The following is a 21,207-nucleotide window of genomic DNA, read 5'->3' as shown; positions in this document are numbered from 1 at the left end:
CTGAAATCATTTTAAAATGAGCTTGTTTGGTAACACTTTACAATATTTGTTAACATTAATAAATACATCAGCTAACACGAACTAACAATTAGCAGTTTTCAGCTTTTATTATCTTTAACGAATACAACTTGTATGTTGTAAAGTGTACCATTTATTAAAAATGATTCCAAATACCCATAATATTTAATGATAATTTCTCTCCGCCCTTTACTGACAAGTGAATAATCCTAAATAAAAATGTTTCATTGTGCGCAACATTCTTTGCAGCGTGGGCGGGTCTCCTCTAATACACGCCCCTGCTTTGACGTTTCACCTTACGCCACATACACGTAAACTCACCCAGCGCTTTTCTATAACTGTACACGCCTACTTTTTGGTAAACCCGGATGTGAGGACTCAACGCTGTCGCCGTGGCATCAGGTACTTTACCTTTTCTTTTCTTATTTCTCTGTATGTGTTCTCTGTATCTATTTATCTATCTGTCTATCATCTCTTTATGAGTTATGATTTTGATTTATTTTGAGGGTCATAGCAATATCAAACAAATATACTGCATTGTGACAATATACCTTACATTATATGTTATTAAGAGCAAATCTAAATAAGTTTTGAAAGATAATAGGAAGTGCTTGGAATTATCATTAATGTTAACATATTGTAATATATTTCTATGAGTGCATTAAAATGCATGAGTTCATATATTTCACCTAGAGAACAGTCCTTTAAGCACATTAAAGCACACATATAGCAAACATTTAAGCACATGATGTACTTTTCAACAAGAATGATCAGAATGAGTAGTTTGTTTGGTATAGTATTTAAAAAGCGTGTGCAGCTATAATATGCCTTATAATATATAAGTGGTTTACTCTGAATATTTATGAATTCAGAATTTTAGATTGTGTAATATGGATGTGATCGTATGACAGGTGTCTGGATCTGGTTTGTGGTGACGGTAGCTGCATGAGACAACAAGATGATTCGAGCCGGAGGTCTGTTCCGTTTCTTTACGTTTGAACCCTAGCATTGTGTATACTACTGTAAATGTACTGTTAGCAAAGACAACTAATTGCTCATTTGTCGTTTATAGAATATGTTGTAATTCAATGCCATGGGACAGTTTATATTGCATAGCAGGGCTTCCTAACTGGTTTCAATTCAGGGCTCACATTTACAGTTCATTGGACAAACTTATGCAACAAGAACAAAAAAGAATGCAGGACGTGTCATTGTTATATTATGTGTGTTTGAAGAACATTTAAAGTGTTTCTTTCAACTAAGACGATCTCTTCGCTAACTGCGGCCTTGACTTTTACAGGACTTTTGAAACTGGCGGCCTTGATTTTTGTCTTCTTTCTGGCCGTGTTCCTTGCCTTTGAGCTTTTAGAGAATAATATGAATTTGGGGAATTTGGGAAACTTGGGAAAAGTGTTCGGTAAGTTTGGTCGACATCATCAATGATCGCACAGTTATTCTGTTAGTAAAGTAATACAGTATGCTTGTTTAGAGTTGTGTGTTTTTGCTCTCTGCATGACTTAAAGGGCATATTTTTATTGGCTAACTGGCTTATTATTCTCGACAGCACGATCTGCACCTGTAGAGACGGAGTGTAAGTACATATTTACTTTTATTAAATTAATTAATGAATTTATGTATGTATCGTTAGTGTATCGTTACTTCCGCTATCACTCCAGTTCATTAGGTGGCGGTAATGCACCTATAAGCTGGTTTGCCAACCGCCAGTAAAACTCAAGAAGTTACTTTCGCTTGAGCCTCAGAATGGAGTTTACCAAGTCCCTTGCACATCTGCCACAAATATGGCTAGATGATGTACAACGTCGTGACAAGCAGAGCGGGACGAGAGAGATGCGAGACCGGTGCAACGCGCAGCTGCCTCGCGCAGTTCCCTCACGGCCCTCGTTCCGCTCTGCTTGTCACAAAGGTCTTGCCGACAAATTTTCGCTAACGACATGATCAAAGCTAGAGAAAGGATACAAATTCTTCGTTGAACAGTACCTGTTTGGTTATGAAGGTAAGTGTTTTGTTTTCTTTTTGTGTTAGCGAAGGTGCTAGGATAAGTAGTTGAATACGTGTTCTGTCAGTTTTTTTCCACTGTTGTTAAATTCCAGCGCGACGGCAAAACGGAAGTTCTTCTTCTTCGCAAAACGGATGTTATGTGCTTTGTGAAAAGGCGGAAGTTAAGTGACGTCATTGTGAAAAGGGCCTATTGGCATTTAGGTTAATAGTGTTTGTGCGTGACGTGCTGAATAGTATCGTGTTCGATTTTGCTATATAAGGCACAGTGTTTCTTAGTTGGGACTCTGGGTGTGTTGTTTACTTGCCATTTATTTATGTTTATAATATAGCTGTGTTTGTGTGAAAACTTTGATATTTTTGATTATAACTTTAATAACTTTGATTTTGGTTTTAATAGTTTTTTAACAATAAATAAATGTTTTACAGTTTATCAAAAAATAAATTATCATGAGGAAATATGGTAACAGTTCAATTAGGTCTGATTCATTAACACCTGTTACTGCATTTGCTAACATGAACAATAGGCTACATGAGCAATACATTTTAAAGTATATATTCATCTTTGTTAATGTTAGTTAATATAAATATAATTGTTTATTAATCCATTTTATTTATTTATTAATATTAATGATTTATTTTATTGTTAACGTTAAATGGTTTTGTTAATGTTACCAAATGTATTGTAAAGTGTTACTTAAAGTATGAAAAAATCTAAACAGATTTTTGTGAATAGCTGTAAAATCTGTGTCAATTTATGGTAAATTGTACATATCGCTGCTGTCCCTCTGAAACCTCGAACAGTATCTCCATATTTCTCCATTTTTTTTGTCATAAATCATTATTATTAGTCACTCTCTATGTTTGTCACTGAGTTTTGCAAATATCTAACCAATAAAAAGTGCAACTTTGGCAACTCGGTATGTAATCATTAAAAAAGTTCAGTGTTTTTTTCCACTTCCTGAAAAACTGTGAATTGGTACAGCAGAAAGACCGCAACGATATGCATATTTACATAAGTAATAGATAGTTATACATAATAGATTATTATGAGAAAAGTGTGTGTGTGTGTGTGTGTGTGTGTGTGTGTGTGTGTGTGTGTGTGTGTGTGTGTGTGTATCCAATCTAATAAAGACACTAATATAAACCAATGTCATTTCTAGCCCCCAAACCTCCCCGCAACAAATGCGGCCTTTCTAAACCGTGTCCTGAGGACCATTTAGCCTTTAAGGTCACCAGCGGAGCTGCCAGTGTAGTCGGCCCTAAAATCTGTCTTCAGGACAACATGTAGGTTTGACACATCTCTTATTGCACAACCCTTTGTGCTGCAATGGCTCTGTAAACATATAGAAAACAGAGACGTCATTGTGAAAGACTTATTTCAACTACTTCTTTTATCAGAGTAATGAGTGGAGTGAGGAACAACATCGGACGGGGTATTAACATCGCTTTGATCAACGGTATGGTCCTTTTGTATCTTTGGAATCTTGACCACTCCCCTTCTCTGTTATTGGTTGGACAGATACCTCCCTAAACTCACCCATGCTAACTCGATCCACGGTGTATGTCAGGTTGATTCATGAATTGGTTTAACATTGAAAATATGAGTCCACATTTAACATGGGTGAAACTACTATTACATTCAATTTAAGGTGAATGTGGAGGTGTTTATTGAGATTAAGAAGAACATTTTTACGCCGGCCCTGTCAAACCTGTAGTTCAGTGGATTTACCTGCCCTGCCAACATTTTCACTGGACCCATTCCAAAAAATAATTTGATATAGTATCAAATACTGTATTCCGGTAGTCACATCATGTACAAACAGATGTCGGACTGATCTGATCAACGTTCTGCTGTTTGCAGGAAAGAACGGCGAGGTCATCAGGATGGATTCCTTTGACATGTGGGCCGGAGGTAAATTCTTGTTTCCGTTTTGCATGCCTTTACGTTTATGGTAGTTGAACTGGATGTCGAACATATGACATTTCCCTTTTCAAGATGAATGAGTCACTGGTGCAGATCTTACACTAATTGTTAACTTATCTAGATGTCAACCTGCTTATCAAGTTCTTGACTGCGATTGAAGATGGAACCATCGTCATGATGGCAACGTTTGATGATCCTGCCTCAAAGTGAGTTTTCTGGAAAAACGAAAGAATTGTTTGTCGTCCTCTTTGACTTGCTCATTTATTTGATCTTCATTATAAACAGGTTGAATGATGAAGCTAGACAACTGATAGCGGATTTGGGCAGCTCGGTCATCAATTCTTTGGCCTTCAGAGATAACTGGGTGTTTGTTGGTGGTAAAGGGATTAAAACGAAGAGCCCCTTTGAACAGGTAAATTTGCTCTTTTTTTTCCCCATAGGTCTTGTCAGTAAGGGGCGTTGTGACCTGAAAAGCTCATGCATCTCAGTTGTTCACCCTCATTGAAAACCTGTATGGCTTACTGCTGAACACAAAAGAAGATATTTTGAAGAATGTTGTTAACTAAACAACATTGGCCCCCACTGGCTTCCATTATATGGACACAAAACCCCCGAGACATTTCTCAGAATATCTTCTTTTGTGTTCCACAGAAGAAAGTCAAATACAGGTTTTCAATGACATGAGGGTGATTAAATGACAAAACATTGATTTTTGGGTGAACCATCCCTTTAAGAGAGGTTTACCTTAAATATGTCATATGTCTCCAGCATATCAAGAACAATAAAGAGACCAACAAGTATGAAGGCTGGCCAGAGGTTTTGGAGATGGAAGGATGCATTCCCTTGAAACACGACTGAAAGCAGCCTCCCTTCAAATTCTTTCCCAGATTTTCCCCAAAACAACCTTTATCAGGGATGTGAAAGCGTGAGAGGTAATGGAAGGAATCTTGTTATGCAATTTTTTATATATATACAAGGTAATAGCCTACTGTTTAAGTAGTAAAATATAGACTTTAAGTTGAACATATGAAGGCCATCTTTCTGTATTTTAAACTTTTACATGTGTGCATAGTTCATGCGCCTTTTTAACAACACATGTACATGACTTTTACAGTCATTTATTTTAATCAGTTTTTTTTAAAAGCATGTACTCACAAAGAGCACATCCTTGCACATAAATAAAAACTATTCGAACAGGCCTGGAGATCACCGACTTGACTATGGGAAACCTGATTTAGGTTATACTGCTAATGTACTGCGTACAAATATTGTCCAGAGATTGAAGGTAGAGGATTTTTTACTCTTCATTTTTTTCTGCTTTGTAAAACACTGAATGACTGAGTATGTTGATTCAAAGATGAATGGCTGACATCTGCTGTTACCAAACATTCTCTGCTTGCAGTACTTTAATTTATTTTTGGTCTCCTTAAAAAGTGATAAAAAATGTATTAACATGCGGAAAAGGGATTTTTTTTATTAACTAATCAATTGATTTGTTTTTAAAGGATTTTTTTAAATCTTAGGTTACTAGCTTTGTTTCACTTTATGCTCCAGTGTGATGTAGGACTACTGCTTTTACTTTCTGATGAAATTATTTTCAGTGAATATTGTTACATTTGGGAGGTTACTGCATATGAAGATTTCTATTGATGTCTTTTTTACTTTTTGTTAGCTTTATAGATTTTGTAGAGCTGTGGCACAACAGAGGTTGTTTTCATGCACATTAAGCATCACGTTGATACTATTTAACCACTTGGCTTTTATATTCCATATTGTCCCTTCTTGGTATCATAAAGTATTATGCCACATTTACATCTAGTAAAGTCCCACGGTTAATGAAGAATGTGTAATATATTCATTTTTCCAATGTTATGCATGAGTAACAAAATACATTTGGCATACGCTTTTATCCAAATACTATCCATGCGATGCTGCAGATTATGACCTGTCTTTCTTTTTAGAAAACCCACGTGCCTTATGTGTGATTAAATAATACTAGAAATGTATCCACATCAGTTGTGTGTAATCTAAATCAGCTCGTGTTTTTATGATTTCTGTTGTTTAAATTATTTTAAATTGATGTAAATCTTTTTGTGTGATTATGCCGTTTCCGTTACTCACTCCTGATGTCTCAAAATTATTTTGTAAAGAGTTTTCTTATTAAAATGAACCTGAGCAAAGGTTTGTGTTGTGGGTTTTCTCTTACCTTTGTTTAGATTAGGACCTGGAAAACCCAATAATGCTTAGTGCATCTGTTTTGACTTGTTACTACTTGACGTACCGATCCAAAATGGTACATGCGTTTACAAACTACATTGTAGTTTCTTGGAAGGCGACCTTTTTTGCCCAAGTAAAGAGGTTTCAAAGTACACCACTGAACAAGCAAGTAATAATGTAGAAAGTGAAGAAATAGTCAATCTTAACACCCATTTTAAAAAAGGCTCTACTTGTAGCTGACCTGATAATCGGACAACAAACTGACAACAATTCTGAAAATATAAAAGTACTGATGTAGGCAACAACACAATGTACAAACATACAGTAAACTTACAGTAATCTATAGATTTCATCAGTTTGTCTGTTCCCTGGGGCTTGAACCTGTTACCTTTACTAACTACTTATCCTGGTTCTGGGGACCCACATCATCACACATTTGGTAAATGTCTCTGACGTAGGTGACCACAAAGAAACAACCCAGACACATGAACAGAATTGAACAGAGCAATATTTTGGTTGCTGAAGATCACATAAATTAGAATCTCTACAATATGTAAAATAATATTGGTTAAAGTTAAAAATAAGATTTTTTTAAACAGTTAAAGAAAAGGCAAATACATACTTTTGGCTTTGGAAACAAACCTTTGAACATGTCATAGATATAAGAAGCAGAGTCAATGGAGGATTTACACTCCAGCGGGAGAGACAAAAAAAAATCAGGGTGTTCCAATGCATGATGGGAGACCAGGTCTCCGCACCAACACCTCAATAAGTGCAAAATAAATAATGCAATATCCCAATCCTGTAATCCAACAGATTTGGTACCATCGTAAGCTTGCAGAGAAATGATACGTGATAAAATCCTGTAGGAAAATAATGACATGATATTCAGTATGAAGTAATACAAGAGCTACCGGAAGATTCGGAGACAACATCTGACAGCATATAGTAAGATTTCATATTTTTAAAAATGGTGCATAACACTGTCCCATGGAATAATTTATAGGATATAGTGTGCTAGGGATTAGAATGAAAAAGCTTGGCCTCTGGAACATGTTCACGTTAGATAGAGATTCAGGTAAAATTGTGGGGGGAGTTATTTCATGACCCGCTGTCATTTAAAAACAGACGAAAGATGTCTGTTTGCATTTTTTTGAAGCAAACCCTTCTATCCTGTTACAGGGATTTCAAAGGATTTGTAACTTAAGGCAAAGGTTACTATGAATACTTTTAGATTTTTGCTTTAAACCCTTGATTCCCATTTTAGAAAGCTTAACATTGAGTAGAAATTAGGTAGATACTGTTTGGTTGATCTGAGGGGGATAACGTATAATGATGAATGTAATTCAATACAATCAGAAGGTCTTGACTAACCAACCAGAACGTCGCCAGAATAATGGTTGCTCGTATATGCTTGATAAAGAACGCTTTGCATGCAATGAAAAAAATGAACCCAAAATAATTCAAACAGGCACAGTCCCACCATTAAGTGTACATTTTCCGAATGATTCAAATGAAATGAAATTCCTAAATGTTATTGCACAAGTGCCGCCGTTGGCACCATTTCAGAGCTAAAATATTCATATATTACCTCCCCCAAAGCACTTCCGAACATTCAAATATATGATTTAATGAGATCAGGCCGCAATAATAATAAAAAGGATTTAAAAATCTTGGCAGGGGCGGTGACCTGTGCAGAAAAGTGTCAAGCATTACAGACAACTTCAGTTGTGCTTCAACATACAGTAAATCGTTGCAGAGGCGACATCTGATTTTGCGTGACGTCGTGTCTACATGTGGTGCGGCGAAGGATGAGCCTGTGCTTTCCAATTTCATCCCCGTTTTTTACCGTCCCAAACTGCGAGCGAAAAATAATCCAGAAAAATGATAGCAGGGAGACAAACCCAGAAAAATAAAGTCCTGACAGATCCTGTAATCACACGGTTCACTGCTACATTTAAAACTGTGCATATCTCATACAAAGTTGAAAGGATTAACAGACTAACACCTCTGAGAACTGTACTGGTTACTGGTTTGTGTTACATGCCCCTGGCTCCTTCCTCCAATGATGGGCTGATTGGCAGTATCCAGGACCAATAACATGGCAGCATTCTTTATTTAAACACCAAAAGTGGTATTGAGGTTTGGGGGTTCAGAATGGAAGAGGTGGAGAGTGGGCCGGGTCTCTGTCGGACTCTAATCCGGAACCTTCAGACGGGTCCGTTAGGTGTGATCTCAGCTGAACATGACTTGACTCTGTGGATGAGAGAGTAGTTTAATACTTTGATCAATTAAAGTCACTGTAACGTGCCTTGACTCACTGCGTTACCTCGTCTCCGTCACAGTGGTGTTAGAGTCTTCTGTAGGTACGGAAGACTCGCTGTTGTGTTCAGCCGTATCTGTGATGCTGAGCTTCTCCAGAGCTTCAGTGGACACCTCACTGGCACAGGAGGGAGTTTCAGCACACATACCATCAAATACCTCAAAACTCATAAATAAATCGCTTTCCCTTTATTTTGATAGAAATTGTATTGTTGACGGCATTCATAAACCTCAACCTTACTGTAGCTTATGCAGGGAACCAGTCAAATGTAAAGTCCAAATTCAGGAGTGGCATATTTGGATGGCAGAACTACTTACCTCGTGGGTGCTGTTGTCTGGTTGGCAGGTGTTTTAGGAGAGCCCTCGCTCTTATTTTCTCCAGGGTCCTCTTCACTGTCTGAGCCTCCCGATGAGCTGCTGTCCGAGGCCACGAGAGGGGCTTTCTGTCCGGGACTTGCTTCCCACTCTCCCGTAGCCGAACCGCTGCCGGCCGCTACACAAATACAAGACAGAATGCAATCTTATCGCCTACATGCCTTACGGAGAGCTTCGTTCAGGATTAGGCAGACCAAGTTGCTTAACACGGAATAAATTGGGAGATATACAGTATTATATTAATGCATTCAAATTCTGATGCTGGGAATTCCCAGATATATTTGACTAGCAGTTTCGATAAATAGAAAAATGCTAAAAGTGACAGTATGTTGTCATAGAACATGAATGTCTTAATACAAAGAACACAAAGGACATGGAAGTTAATATTCAGACACATGCAAATAAAGCACACTCACAGTTTTTCTCTTGGCCTTGTTGAGACTGTCCCTCTTTCAGGCTGGACTCTGTGCTGTTGTGGAGAGATCAATGTGTTAATGTAAACCGATATTTCTAGCATATCATAAATATAAACAATCAATCAATTACTGTTTGTTTTCAATAAACATCAAAAAAAGCAGCATGATACTGTTGAATCCAAGCTCTTTCCATGCAGATACGAGCGTTCATTCACCTGCTGAATGGTTGGAACTCTGTGAAGGAGGCCCAACCTGTGCCCTGTGGGCCCTCACCGCTCTGCTGAGGTGACCCACCCCAGGCACTGGATGAGCTCGCCTCCGTTTCGCCAAAACTTGCCGTCCAGCCCGAGTCTGTCGACACAGAACAAAAAGGAGAATCGACTTAGCCGAAAATTTTCCTGCACATTAAGAAAAAAACGTAAATGGTTAATGGCACAACACTCACTTTGAGCCGACTGAGACTCTGCTGCCCTGCCGGCAGATGTGTGCGCAGAGGGAGGACTGGCCTCTTCCTCAACATCCTCATCCTCAGAGGCCGACCCGCGGCCTCCACCTCCGTTCCTTACGGCACTTTTGGGTGAGCTGTCTGAAGAAAGAGACACCCCAAACCTGGGAGACAAGAGATGTGATTTCATAGCACTTTATTTAAAAACTTAAATGTAATGCAAACGAACAAACAAAACAGCCCACTCATTTCTTCATGGATATCAGTTACGTTTTGTACCTCGATCTGGATTTGATTTGTGTTGCATAGTTAATTTCTTTTTCGTCCCAAATGTCGTCTTCTTCCTCGCAGTCATCAAACTGCTGGATACGCTCTTTACAACACGCCTCAAAAGCTGCAGCATTGGCCTACAGGAACACAACAACCCAAATTAAATCATCAAAAAATTATAATAATAATAATAAATGAACTAATGGTTTGAGCTGTTAATCTTTTTAACGGTACAAGGCACTTACACTATGATCATCTGCGTCTATGTTAAAGTTTATTTCAGCAATCCGATCGAATGCAGCACTGAAAGATTGAAAGAATCTCAATGAAAATGTTCACGGCACAAACTTTACAAAAGATTCACACTTGTATATCAGAACAAGTCTCTAAAGTTCTGTAATATCTACCAAACTGATACACATCACACTCTTCACATTGATGTAAGAGACAGACACGTGTAAATATATTTAACTTACTTGATGTTTTCATCATGTTCACTGAATTCCTCATCGTTGAAGCCAAACTGATCCACAAATTTGGCAGTCATCTGCTGAATCTGGTAATCTGAGAATGCCTGAAAAAAAACAATGGTAAAGCTTAAATGTTTAATCAGGCAAAGTTTTGCTAACATGCTGGCTGTTTATGATGTCCACATGCTCTACTATCTAACAGGAAGTTCTTTCACCTGTTGGATGGACAGATCGTTGGGGAAGGGGCTTTCCATATCGTCATCTTCACTAGATGAGTGCAAGTTATGAGTGCTCACCTGGAAAACAAGGTCACAACCAATCAGAAAGCAGAACCATGCCATATGATATATATACTACGAGTATGATGTCATCTGGTGAGAAAGATGTTTTCTTGGCACTAAATTCATCCATTTATGCGTGAATGCACATTATGCTTTTCCTCACCAAGTCCACTGTGTTTCTCCTATTGGTTTCTCTCAAAGTCTCCCCCACAAAACTCTCCCAGCGACCTCTGCAGTCCTCTGGCAGCTCTGTGGATGTACAGGCACATTACCAACCCAGTAACCATCAACACACACAAACGTTCTCACATTAGCAATAAGTCCACAAACCTATTTAACTGAACTACACACCTTTAATCAACCCGTTAATCTGTGAGTGAGCCAGCCCTTTCTCCAGGTTCTGAACCACAGTGTTAGCGATTCTCGTCAGGTGACCCATATTTCCCCTTCGTCTGCCCCCTTCAGACCTGCAGACACAGACAGACATCAAACAACCCTGCTTATATGTCATGCTGAAGTGTCTGGAGGTGTGTATTTAGAGTCACTGTATATAAACCACTGAAAGGAAACAGATGAGAGTCTCTTACTGGATTTTGTCATTTTCCTCCCAGGCATCCAGAATTCTCTGCACCAGCCGACAATGCTGAAAGAGCTGGAGAAAGAAGACAGTAGGACTAAAATTAACAGCAGGACAAAATGGTGTTGGTTTTAACAAATGATGACCTTAAACGTACATTGCTAACAAGAGCATCCTGATCGGGTATAGTTGCTGGGTCTGAGGCGTTGTTCTGGCCAGGTGTTTCCTCCTCCACAGGGCTGCCTGCACCTGCGGCTGGCCTCTCCTCGTGGTTCTGCAGGCCTGGGCTTTGGAGGTCCGTGTGGGCAAAGTGGTTCATGATGGATGCCACACACAGCTCCACTTGCAAGTGCAAGAAATTATTCCAGGTGTATTTAAAGAATAAATCCTGCAACCAGAGAGGAGAAAAGTTAGAAGGACAGAAAGAAAGCGATGGAAACGAGATCATTGTGCATAGGCTCCCACCCACGGTCGACCCATAATGTTGAGTCTGCAGTACTTAGTGTGTGTGTGTGTGAGATTTACCAACAGCAGGTCCATGATGTTGAGTCTGCAGATCTCCTGGCAGATGCTGAGGTCGCAAGTCTGCAGCAGAGAAGCCACCAGTCTGGCCACATGTAGGCGGGCGCTCCCCAGGGGCTGCTCCAGAACGCCCACCGTAGTGAGTATTGCACTTCTCTGGTCAACAGCAAAAGAAAGAAATCTTTTTAAAGGGCAGATGCCTACAGCACAGCACACAAAGACACAGTCAGTGATCGTTGGGAGTGTGCATTTATTTTCAAGGTATGACTTTTAATAGTCAAATCGGTGGAATTTATCAAATGTTTTAAAACCCTGAGATGACATTTACAGTATGTCTGGGAGTTTAGAAGGCGTGTGTGTTCTGGTACCGTTGGAGGGTTCAGTAGGAGTTGCTGGAAGTCCTTTAGATGAGGCTCAATAGCACGGAAAATACTGCTGTTGACAGTGTAAGACCTTTCACATCCCTGAGAATACAGGTCCATCAGACCCTCCAGCCTAACAACAGACACAGAACAGATGAGACTAACTTAAGGCAAGTTAAAAACAAGGATGAAAGAGTCAAGCTGTTAGTTCAAAAGGTTTGCCAATTGGACCTGGTCATGAACTTACCCTGACCTCCGTGACTCCAGTAACGTAAGAAGCACTTGCGTTCCATTGACGATGGACGCTTCAGTCCTCTCGCCTTCAAACATGTTCTTCAAAAGCTCTTCCACATTGTCTTGTCTGCAGACACAGCGATCAAAGAAACCATCTTCATCCATGTAAGTAAGAAGATCTTCACACAAAACGCTAATCACTTTTGACACTTACGACTCCAGGACAGCGAGTAAGGGGTCTGCTTCAGTGACCTCCGACAGCTGATTGGCCTGGTCTCGACTGAGTCGGATGATGTCACAAAGAGTCTGGGATGCATTAGATTGTCTCTGCAGTGAATGAGGTGGAACAAAATGTTTTAGACAACTGAAATCATGTGAGATGAAGGTGAAAAGTTCAGTGGTGATGTTTGTACCTCTTCATCTCTCCCTGTATGCATTAGCTCTGTAAGTCTCTGAATGAGCCTCTCCTCATTCAGCCACTATAAACACACACAAACACACACTGACTACAGATCAGAATCACAACTCCATAATAACTAATCGGGCCAATGTCTGATTTAAACAATCAAATCACTGGTGTAGTGATATTTGACATTAGCTCACTTGTCCAATATGATTCTCTCTTAAATCATTTACAGAAAAATACTGTTCTATTATCAACTATCAACCGCATCATGAAAGTATGGAATGATTTTGCTGACCGATTTCAAAACGGAATTTCAAACTGCATTTGCAAATGCGTTTTCTATTTGTTCGTGTTAAAATTGTGACAATTCAAACACAAATGCAAACCGTTTGCTTTCGCATTTACGCGAACGTACAATGTCTGCCAAATTTCAAAAGGAAAAGCATTTCACATTTAGCATGTGAAACTTCGGTGCAGGATGGATAATCATCACCTTCTGCAACATTCCTCTACACGTTTGTTTGTTTATGGTATTTATTTTCACAGTACTCCGTAGTAAAAGCGAGGACATGACATTTATTGACAACACTGTGACCGTGTGATGCATCATGATTAGTACCTGTTGTAAACCATAACAAAACATGTTCACTTTGTATGAATAAACAGCATCCTGCATTATCATTGTTGTTCGTTATGCATATAACAAGTTATTAATAAATGACAAAAGTACGTAAATTCTACATCTCTTTATTTGTGTATCATAACATAGTGAGACAAAGACAAGCTTGAGCTCCAGCTCCAGTGAGCTTGCTGGACGCAGAAGTAGCTGTCATCTACAAATTACTGTATGGAGTTGTTTCTGTATTTAAACATTCATTTAATTTCCGAACAGCCTTTTCCACAACATGTGCAGTAAATGAGCCCATCAGGTGATGCACCAACCTGAGAAATGTATGTAATTATGATGAATCCACACGGCTTTAATATGACTTTTATTGGTAGCTCATTGAAATCACCAGACCACTGTTTGTGTTGATCTGTTTATCGGGGCCGTTGAACTTCTTTAAATTATACTTGTTAAGTGCCGCAATTGTGATTCATTGTAAAGACTTTCTCTGTATGAAACTTGCATCTGATCCTCGTTTGTTCCATTATTATTATTTTTGTCTTTTAGCTGTAGTTGAATCCCTTTTAGCCACAACCGGTGTCGCCCTGACGGCTCAGACGGTTTGCATTTGCGATTGAATTATGTCACAATTTTGACACGAACAAATAGAAAACACATTTGAGCAATTCCATGAAAATGTCAACCTTACCATGAAAAAATTAAGTTTCTACTAAAAGAACAAAATTATTTTTAATTTGTCCATTTAGGCCTGCTTTATATTGTATTAATGTACTTCAATAAACATTTTAAGAAAATCGCCTTGATTTCCCACCCACATCAGGTATACAACAATGCCAAAATGACATTTTCCACCAACCATTTTTCATGCTTTCTGAAGAGGGATCAAAGGCTCCCTTTTTTGTACTTTGTTTAAAAAAGGCATTTTGCAGAAAGATGAAGGCATCTCACTTATTTGCTCTGAACAACCATAACAATTCGTTACGGGCGTGACAGTTTTAAGCACGTAATATTGAATCATGTATCACAGATGCAGACATGTTGTGATCTGTTTTAAATATCATAATATTTGTACAAATTATTTTGTCCTATAACATTTTATAAATTACTAACACTATTAATTAATAACAAATTATGAGAACGTCGATATCATAGGGATATACAGATCGCCACACTGTGATTGTGCTTGCAGCATTCGAATAGCGTTCATCTGATTGTTTATGTCCTACCTTAAAAGGCAAGCCTCTCTAGTTGATGCATTTTCCCTCGCTTTCTTGCGCGTGTCCTGAGAGACAATCTCGGGTCTCAGACTCATTTGCCTGTGGGAAGACCTGCTCAGTCACTGAAAGCGATATCCGCGCTCCAAACACGCCACATGCGCATCTTTAAAAGTACACAGAAAGCGAGCATATTCTCGCTCTAAATGCGCCGCATGCGCATCTTTAAAAAGGCGAGCATATTCGCGCTCCTCTATAGCAGATCTTTGAAAGTACAATGAACGCAAGATTATCCGCGCAAACGCCGCCACTCCGTCACAGTCTCCTTGAACGCAGACGCTGGTTACACATTAATAATATGTGAAACCATATAATTTGCAGTGTGGCTGTTTTGTATGAAGTTGATGAATTTTGCAGCCGAATCTACTGAAATCTCGGAGGACAACATCCGATATCCATTTGAAGTCTCTGATTGTGGTTGTAAATCATTTGTTCATGATTTTCCATAGTCGGGTAAGTGCCGGTTTCAGAGCAGTCACGACCGTAACGGAGATACGTCATGGGTGTAACGTTGTTTTTTCCTTATGAATGCAAAGACATTTATTAAAACAAAATCAATATTTCATGTTATATAAAGAGCCATCCCTTCTCCATTTGTTGCGTGTTATTGCTTTTGGTTTGTGCATTTTAATTCACAGAATTTCAACAAAGCTTCCTGTCTCCCAAAACCGTGTGTGTTTTTTTGTCACGTCCATAACGCATTATTTTTTCCTTTTTTTTAACAGAAAACTCGTGCATATACTGATTTCTTTCTGATGTCTGCGCTCTATTGTTAGGGCTGTAGAAAAATATAAACAGATGGTTCAATATATTGGTAACAAATTAATTTTCTGGGAATTTAAACTTCAAGTTTTGACTGCAATTGTCACATCCATAACGCTGGAATTAGCCATTTGCAAATGCAGTTTACAATTCCTTTTGAATTCAGTCTACAAAATCATTCCATATGAAAGGGATACTTCACCCAAAAATTCTGTCATCATTTACTGACGTTCCAGTTGTTCCAAATCTGTATAAATTTCTTTGTTCTGATGAACACAGAGAAAGATATTTGGAAGAATGCTTATAACAAGACATATTTTGCCCCCCATTGACTACCATAGTAGTAAAAATACAATGGTAGTCAAAAGTGCCCCAGAACTGTCCTGCATTCTTCAAAATGACTTCTTTTGTGTTCAACAGAACAAAAAAAAATGATTACGTCATTTTTCCTACTATGGGAGTCAATGGGGGGCAAAATCTGTCTGGTTATAAGCATTCTTCCAAATATCGTTCTCTGTGTTCATCAGAACAAAGAAATTTATACAAATTTGGAACAACTCGAATGTGAGTAAATGATGACAGAATCTTCATTTTTGGGTGAAGTATCCCTTTAATAACCGAAGGGAATAAGACATTTACGATACCAAGTTGAAATCTGTTTTGATCATTCTCTTTATTTATATATAAAAAGTATGCTTACATTGAGGACCTCCATCCTCAAGGGGGCAGGCTCTACACAGCTGATGAGACGCAGCAATAGGTCCATCATGGCCGAGGCATCAATGTGATTCAGCACCAGACTGATAAAGTTGTGTTTTTTCCTTAGGAAAGAGATTACCTACAAAATAACATACAATTTTACTATCCTCCCAACTAATCCAATAATTGCCCTAACAACCCCTAACACCCAACAGTATTTCAGCTTTTTTTTTTTAATTAAAAACACTGACTACATGGTACATATGGGAGATCTGTGACTTTATTGGTCCAAAGTCCAGCATTTCACAGGTGACGTTTGTTGCCGATCTGCTTTGCATGATATCACCTTTTTACATTAGCTATAGTATCAGATAATGCTAAGTGTGTTTGTGTTTGTATCTGTCCCACACTTTGTTAATACCTGGTCTGTTTTCCGTGCAATCAGGTTGCCGATGGTCTTGCTGAAGAAGGAGGCCAGCAGGGGATTAAGGGGTGGCTCCTGCTCCAGAAAGTGGTAGAGCTTCTCCAAAAGGGATTCATCTCCACCCAGCTTATCATTGATAAGAGCCACATCTGAGGTCAGAAGCTCACAGGCAATATTTGGAAACCTGGATGAACAGAACCAGTCAAGTGTATTTCACCTACATGTGTGGCAGAACATCATTTCAATAAAGTTAATTTTTGGTTCCAGCAAATGAATTTCAAACAAAGTTGCACTAAATAACTATTGATCTTTTTTGTGACTCACACAAAAGTAAATACTGGAAGAATCAGTGCTGCAGTGTTACAGGGCAAATCAATGGTGAAATGATACAGCTTGCAGGGCAATACACTGCATTAGTGCCCTACATCCTGCAGTACAGTACTGCATTTGATAAACATATGTAAAAATATGAATCAGGCGGTTGATACAACAGATGTTGTTAAACACGTTCCACCCAATCTTTCACAACATATGAGGAAAACAGTTTAGCACATCTGGTTGCTCATTTCAAGGCTATTCAGCCTCCTACACACCATATGGTCGAACACAATGCTAAAACTGATGGAGACATTAAAGCCTGTCAAATCTGGAGTGAATTGCATGCACACATTTTATGTTTCACTGCCTTCACAAACACTACAATTCTTTCAATTATACTATTAGTATTCTAATATTATACAGGTGTCCTTTCCTTTCAAAAGCTATTTCTCTTTTCATGTTCCATATTATTTCTCATTTATGTTTCAAGTACTCCTGCTCCATCTGTACACCTTTTTGGGGATCGTTCCTTGCCTCCTAACTCATCTGATCTCTTACTTTTTAAGTCTTTACCTGCATTTTATATTGCACTCCTGTATCTAGGAGCTCCAAGTATGCAGGTCAGCTAGTGTACAGCACATACACCCTAAAGTCTTAATTGAACAATTCTCAGTAGCAGTCAGAATACTTTTTACTGCCAGGCGTATGTACACATAGGCTAAAGGGAATCTGCAATGGAAGGATCCTTTACGATGATGGTGTCATTGCTGCACGGCTATTATCATCAAATGGTCTCTTTTTTTCAACATGATCTTACAACACTTTTTCCGTCTGCACTTGGTCAGCAAAATATTGGCTGGGCTAAAGCATATCATCAAGAAAATGTGCCATTTTAGTTTTAACACATGAATTAGGTATATGTAGAAACACTCATAAAACAGCTATAAAACTAAAGTGAGAGACACAAAGCTGTGTGGCATCCTTTTCCTTACTTGAAGCGTGTTTTCTCCTCCAGATCAGCAGGTGGCTCCTCGGTGATGAGAGTGACCAGCTCCTGCATACACTCTTCCTTGGAGAGGAAGAGCAGGAGCTTGCGGTTCTGTGCTTTGCACTCCTGCAGAACATCCTCCTCTTCCATCAACTCTCTCAGAGTCACATCCTCTTGATCCAGCAGCTGGTCGATATGGGAGGTGTTGTTCAGGTCAAACTTCCAGAACATGATGGCAGGAAGCACAGACCTGAGGACGGGATGAGGTGAATGTCAAAAAGGGAAAGCGAGCAATAAGACAAAGTGTACCACATTGTTAAAGTGATAGTTCACACAAAAATAAAAAGTCTGTCATCATTTACTCACCCCCTCGTCATTTCAAATCTGTATGACTTTCTTACTTCTGCAGACCACAAAAGAAGATATTTTGAAGAGGGTTGTTAACTGGCCCCCATTCACTTGCATTGGTTTTGTGTCTATACAAAAGAAGTGAATGGGGGCCAGTTCGGTTCGCTTACCAACTTTCTTCAAAATATGATGTTCTATAAGTCATAAAGGTTTGAAATGACAAGAGGGTGAGTAAATGATGACCGAATTTTCATTTTTGGGTAAACTATCACTTTAACTTAGCAACATGTCAACTCCAGTGGAATAAATTGGAGTCAAAGCTCCTTTGCCAACCAATGTGTGTGACGCTTTGCTTAGACTTGTAGTCTATATAGAGCATTCTATATTAGCCCCTTATAGGTTTCAGTTACAGCTGATGGCTGCTATACAGACAGTAGGCAGCTATGTATGTAGTAGACAGCTGAATAGGTTTTGAAATACATTTTGGAGTTAATGGGAGAGAGGAAGAAACACGACAGAAAGCAGAACGAACAGATGAAAGAGAATTTGGACACCAATAGAACAAGGAAGGGAACAAAAATAATTGAAGGACTTTTAAAGCATCCAACACATCCCACTCAAAACAAAACATGACGCAACTGGAAAATGAAGCGCAACAATTCCTTCTTTCATATATATATATATATATGATTATATTTCACACAGGCCATACGCTCAAAGAACTGTGAGTGATCCAGCACCCCTGTAGACTCCTTAGGAATGAATGTAACATTTATAGCATTAGTTAAATGAATAGATTTTTACCAGCTGATGAAACTCGTGAATCCTTAGTTACACCTCCTCCACAGGCAGACAGGCATTTGAGTGGCAAGATGCAAACAGCACAGAATGACCTAGCATTAATCTGCATGAGGTCCACTTCCCACCAGGCACTCCTCGAATACACTCCTCAGAAGAACCGACACTGTGGAAAAGAAACAAGAATGAGAAATTACCATTTCCTTGCCAGCAGCGAACAAACACATGCAAACTCTCTTCCTCAAATTGACCCCATGGTGCCTCTCTAGCAGATATGTAAACGGTTATTTTAAGCCTTTGCTCAAATGGCACATACTTCACGCATCAAAGAAAATCTTCCAATCACATTTTTAAATCAGCGTTAAATAGAATAGGAAGTTAGACTAGGTGTCACTTGGTGACATCATACCTCCCCATAAATAAGGTATACCTATGACACATCTCTGGAGCAGTTGGCATACTCGAGAGAGCAGCTGGTAACAGCTTCCTTGAACACTACATACTGATCTGACAACAAGCACAGAGCACGCACTACACCGGAAAGAAGCTCCATCATTGATCTGCAGCTGTGCAAGTTACCACCACTTCTTTCAATTGGGAAAAGCTTCCAAAAAAGACAATAGGACTTGTTTCCTTCTTTTATGTGCACATCATTGTGTGCACGTGCAGAGACATTCAACTAGTGCACTCAAACAAAACACGCACTCCCCGATGAACTCTAAACAGGAAAGCACGTCTCTGTTCTACAATCCATCAAAAATAGAACAAGGGTAGCATTTACAAACAATATAAGCTGCCACACACAGGAGAGACGAGAAGGGATGTCGGAGGGAATATCGGAAGGTCATAAATTGGTTATATTCTGATTGCACAACCGTCCAGAAGCTGCCTACTTAGGAAATTGATCCAGCAACTTGTGCTGAACCCTGGACCACGAAGGGCTGTTGATGCATTACAAAACTCAATACGAGATTGCATTTATCATACTGAATGAATATAATGATGTTGTGCAAGTCAATAGTCAAATAGCTGGAGGGATGAACTGACATATGAACTACCGTTACTCAATGGTGGCTGCCAATGACAACATAATTTCAGTCGTGTTTACAAAGTCAACAACATACCAGCGCATTTTTACACTTTAAAGGGCAGAGATTTAAAGCAGAAGCGTACAAATATTTACCTACATAAAGCCAAACCACGAGACGCGTTTAAAAGTGCAGAATACCTGTTTCAGGAGAAAATGTCTGTGGGTGCATGTTTACAGCTGGGCCCCGCTAGCTGTCCTTAGCATCGGTGGCTAACATTAGCAACATAACTGGTTTCCGTGTTTTATAAGAGACACAAACTCGAAACAAAACAAATTAAATACACCCTCGTTTATAATTAAATGTAACATCGGACGTATACAATGCGTATGTCTTTATTTAGTGTCTACAACGAGATGTTTTTGGTTTGTTTGCTAGCTTGCCTGGCTAACTCCAACCCAATCTCTCACAGAAGTTTCTCCTTATCCGAAACTGACACGTTCTTCACGCAAAACACCTATTAACGAACCAGGTTCTGTACAACCCGGGCAGAGTCGGCCCGTTCAGGGCTATTTATGTATGTAAACAGGCTGTTTCCACTTAAACTTACCCCCACTGTAAGTGTCTTCAGGCTGCTAGACTGGTTATCGGTTAGTGTTGGTCAGGCTCGTGCAGCGGTGGCGCTGCTGCTGCCCCGCGCGCGCTGTGTGAAACCCCGCAGCTGCCACGAGACCGTTTTCCTCTTAACTATCTGGCCAATGCGCGAGCCATCGTGCCCATCAAAGTTGTTGGGTTTACCCTTTATTTTATTAAAGGATTAATAATTAAGCAATATTCTGATGTAAATCACTACGCAGAGTTGTCACGGGCGCTCTCGTGCACGGCGAGAGACGTGGGGGAGAGGAAAATAAAAACCGTTGATATGTTTCTATTCAAAATGGCGAAACTCTGTTATAGAAGCGCGCGCGCGCGCGCATTATTGACTGCGCACAGAGCGCATTCCCTTCAACTAGTCAAGACGAGTCAACAAAGCTTTATTGCCGTGATGCTTACATTTACAACATTCTATTCCCAAAGCGTAT

At 39.3% G+C, this 21,207-nt stretch overlaps 2 protein-coding genes across 3 annotated transcripts; one reads left to right on the top strand and one right to left on the bottom strand.

The window, feature by feature from the left end:
- The first annotated feature begins 349 nt into the window (after positions 1–349).
- On the top strand, positions 350–5,918 carry fam3c (FAM3 metabolism regulating signaling molecule C). 2 transcript variants are annotated; one of them, XM_057323917.1, is made up of 10 exons: positions 350–420; positions 930–992; positions 1,319–1,435; positions 1,583–1,609; positions 3,198–3,321; positions 3,436–3,494; positions 3,899–3,949; positions 4,083–4,167; positions 4,247–4,373; positions 4,730–5,918. In XM_057323917.1, exons 2-10 carry the CDS (start codon positions 977–979, stop codon positions 4,817–4,819), a joined length of 696 nt encoding a protein of 231 aa, XP_057179900.1. In that variant the 5' UTR covers positions 350–420; positions 930–976; the 3' UTR covers positions 4,820–5,918. The 2 variants fall into 2 exon arrangements, with proteins under 2 accessions (XP_057179900.1, XP_057179901.1); XM_057323918.1 differs by having other exon boundaries at positions 369–420; positions 891–992.
- A 750-nt stretch (positions 5,919–6,668) lies between these two features.
- On the bottom strand, positions 6,669–21,089 carry ppp6r2a (protein phosphatase 6, regulatory subunit 2a). Its single transcript, XM_057323916.1, has 24 exons — positions 20,736–21,089; positions 19,104–19,263; positions 17,956–18,201; positions 16,643–16,829; positions 16,223–16,360; positions 12,866–12,931; positions 12,667–12,779; positions 12,466–12,579; positions 12,225–12,351; positions 11,860–12,012; positions 11,492–11,722; positions 11,345–11,409; positions 11,109–11,224; positions 10,921–11,006; positions 10,692–10,772; positions 10,483–10,580; positions 10,252–10,309; positions 10,016–10,143; positions 9,737–9,900; positions 9,507–9,642; positions 9,292–9,344; positions 8,819–8,993; positions 8,508–8,618; positions 6,669–8,434 (listed from the first exon to the last, which is right to left on the bottom strand). The coding sequence occupies exons 3-24, from the start codon at positions 18,180–18,182 to the stop codon at positions 8,389–8,391; spliced, it is 2,673 nt and encodes an 890-aa protein (XP_057179899.1). The 5' UTR covers positions 18,183–18,201; positions 19,104–19,263; positions 20,736–21,089; the 3' UTR covers positions 6,669–8,388.
- Positions 21,090–21,207: the final 118 nt, after the last annotated feature.

The sequence above is a fragment of the Triplophysa rosa genome, linkage group LG24 (genome assembly GCF_024868665.1).
Source record: "Triplophysa rosa linkage group LG24, Trosa_1v2, whole genome shotgun sequence".
Classification (NCBI taxonomy): Eukaryota; Metazoa; Chordata; class Actinopteri; order Cypriniformes; family Nemacheilidae; genus Triplophysa; species Triplophysa rosa.
The sequence above is the reverse complement of the archived record's forward strand: the minus strand, read 5'-3'. Positions and strand labels throughout refer to the sequence as shown.

Bases quoted from the DNA above. Each gene is read 5' to 3' on its own strand.
- fam3c (XM_057323917.1), top strand. The intron at 3,495-3,898 runs GTATGGTCCTTT...TGCTGTTTGCAG, and splicing joins TAACATCGCTTTGATCAACG to GAAAGAACGGCGAGGTCATC. The intron at 4,374-4,729 runs GTAAATTTGCTC...ATATGTCTCCAG, and splicing joins CGAAGAGCCCCTTTGAACAG to CATATCAAGAACAATAAAGA.
- ppp6r2a (XM_057323916.1), bottom strand. From the start codon at position 18,182: ATGTTCTGGAAGTTTGACCTGAACAACACCTCCCATATCGACCAGCTG. The intron at 12,580-12,666 runs GTAAGTGTCAAA...CTGTGTCTGCAG, and splicing joins TTACTCGCTGTCCTGGAGTC to ACAAGACAATGTGGAAGAGC. The intron at 11,723-11,859 runs GTAAATCTCACA...CTCTGGTTGCAG, and splicing joins ACATCATGGACCTGCTGTTG to GATTTATTCTTTAAATACAC.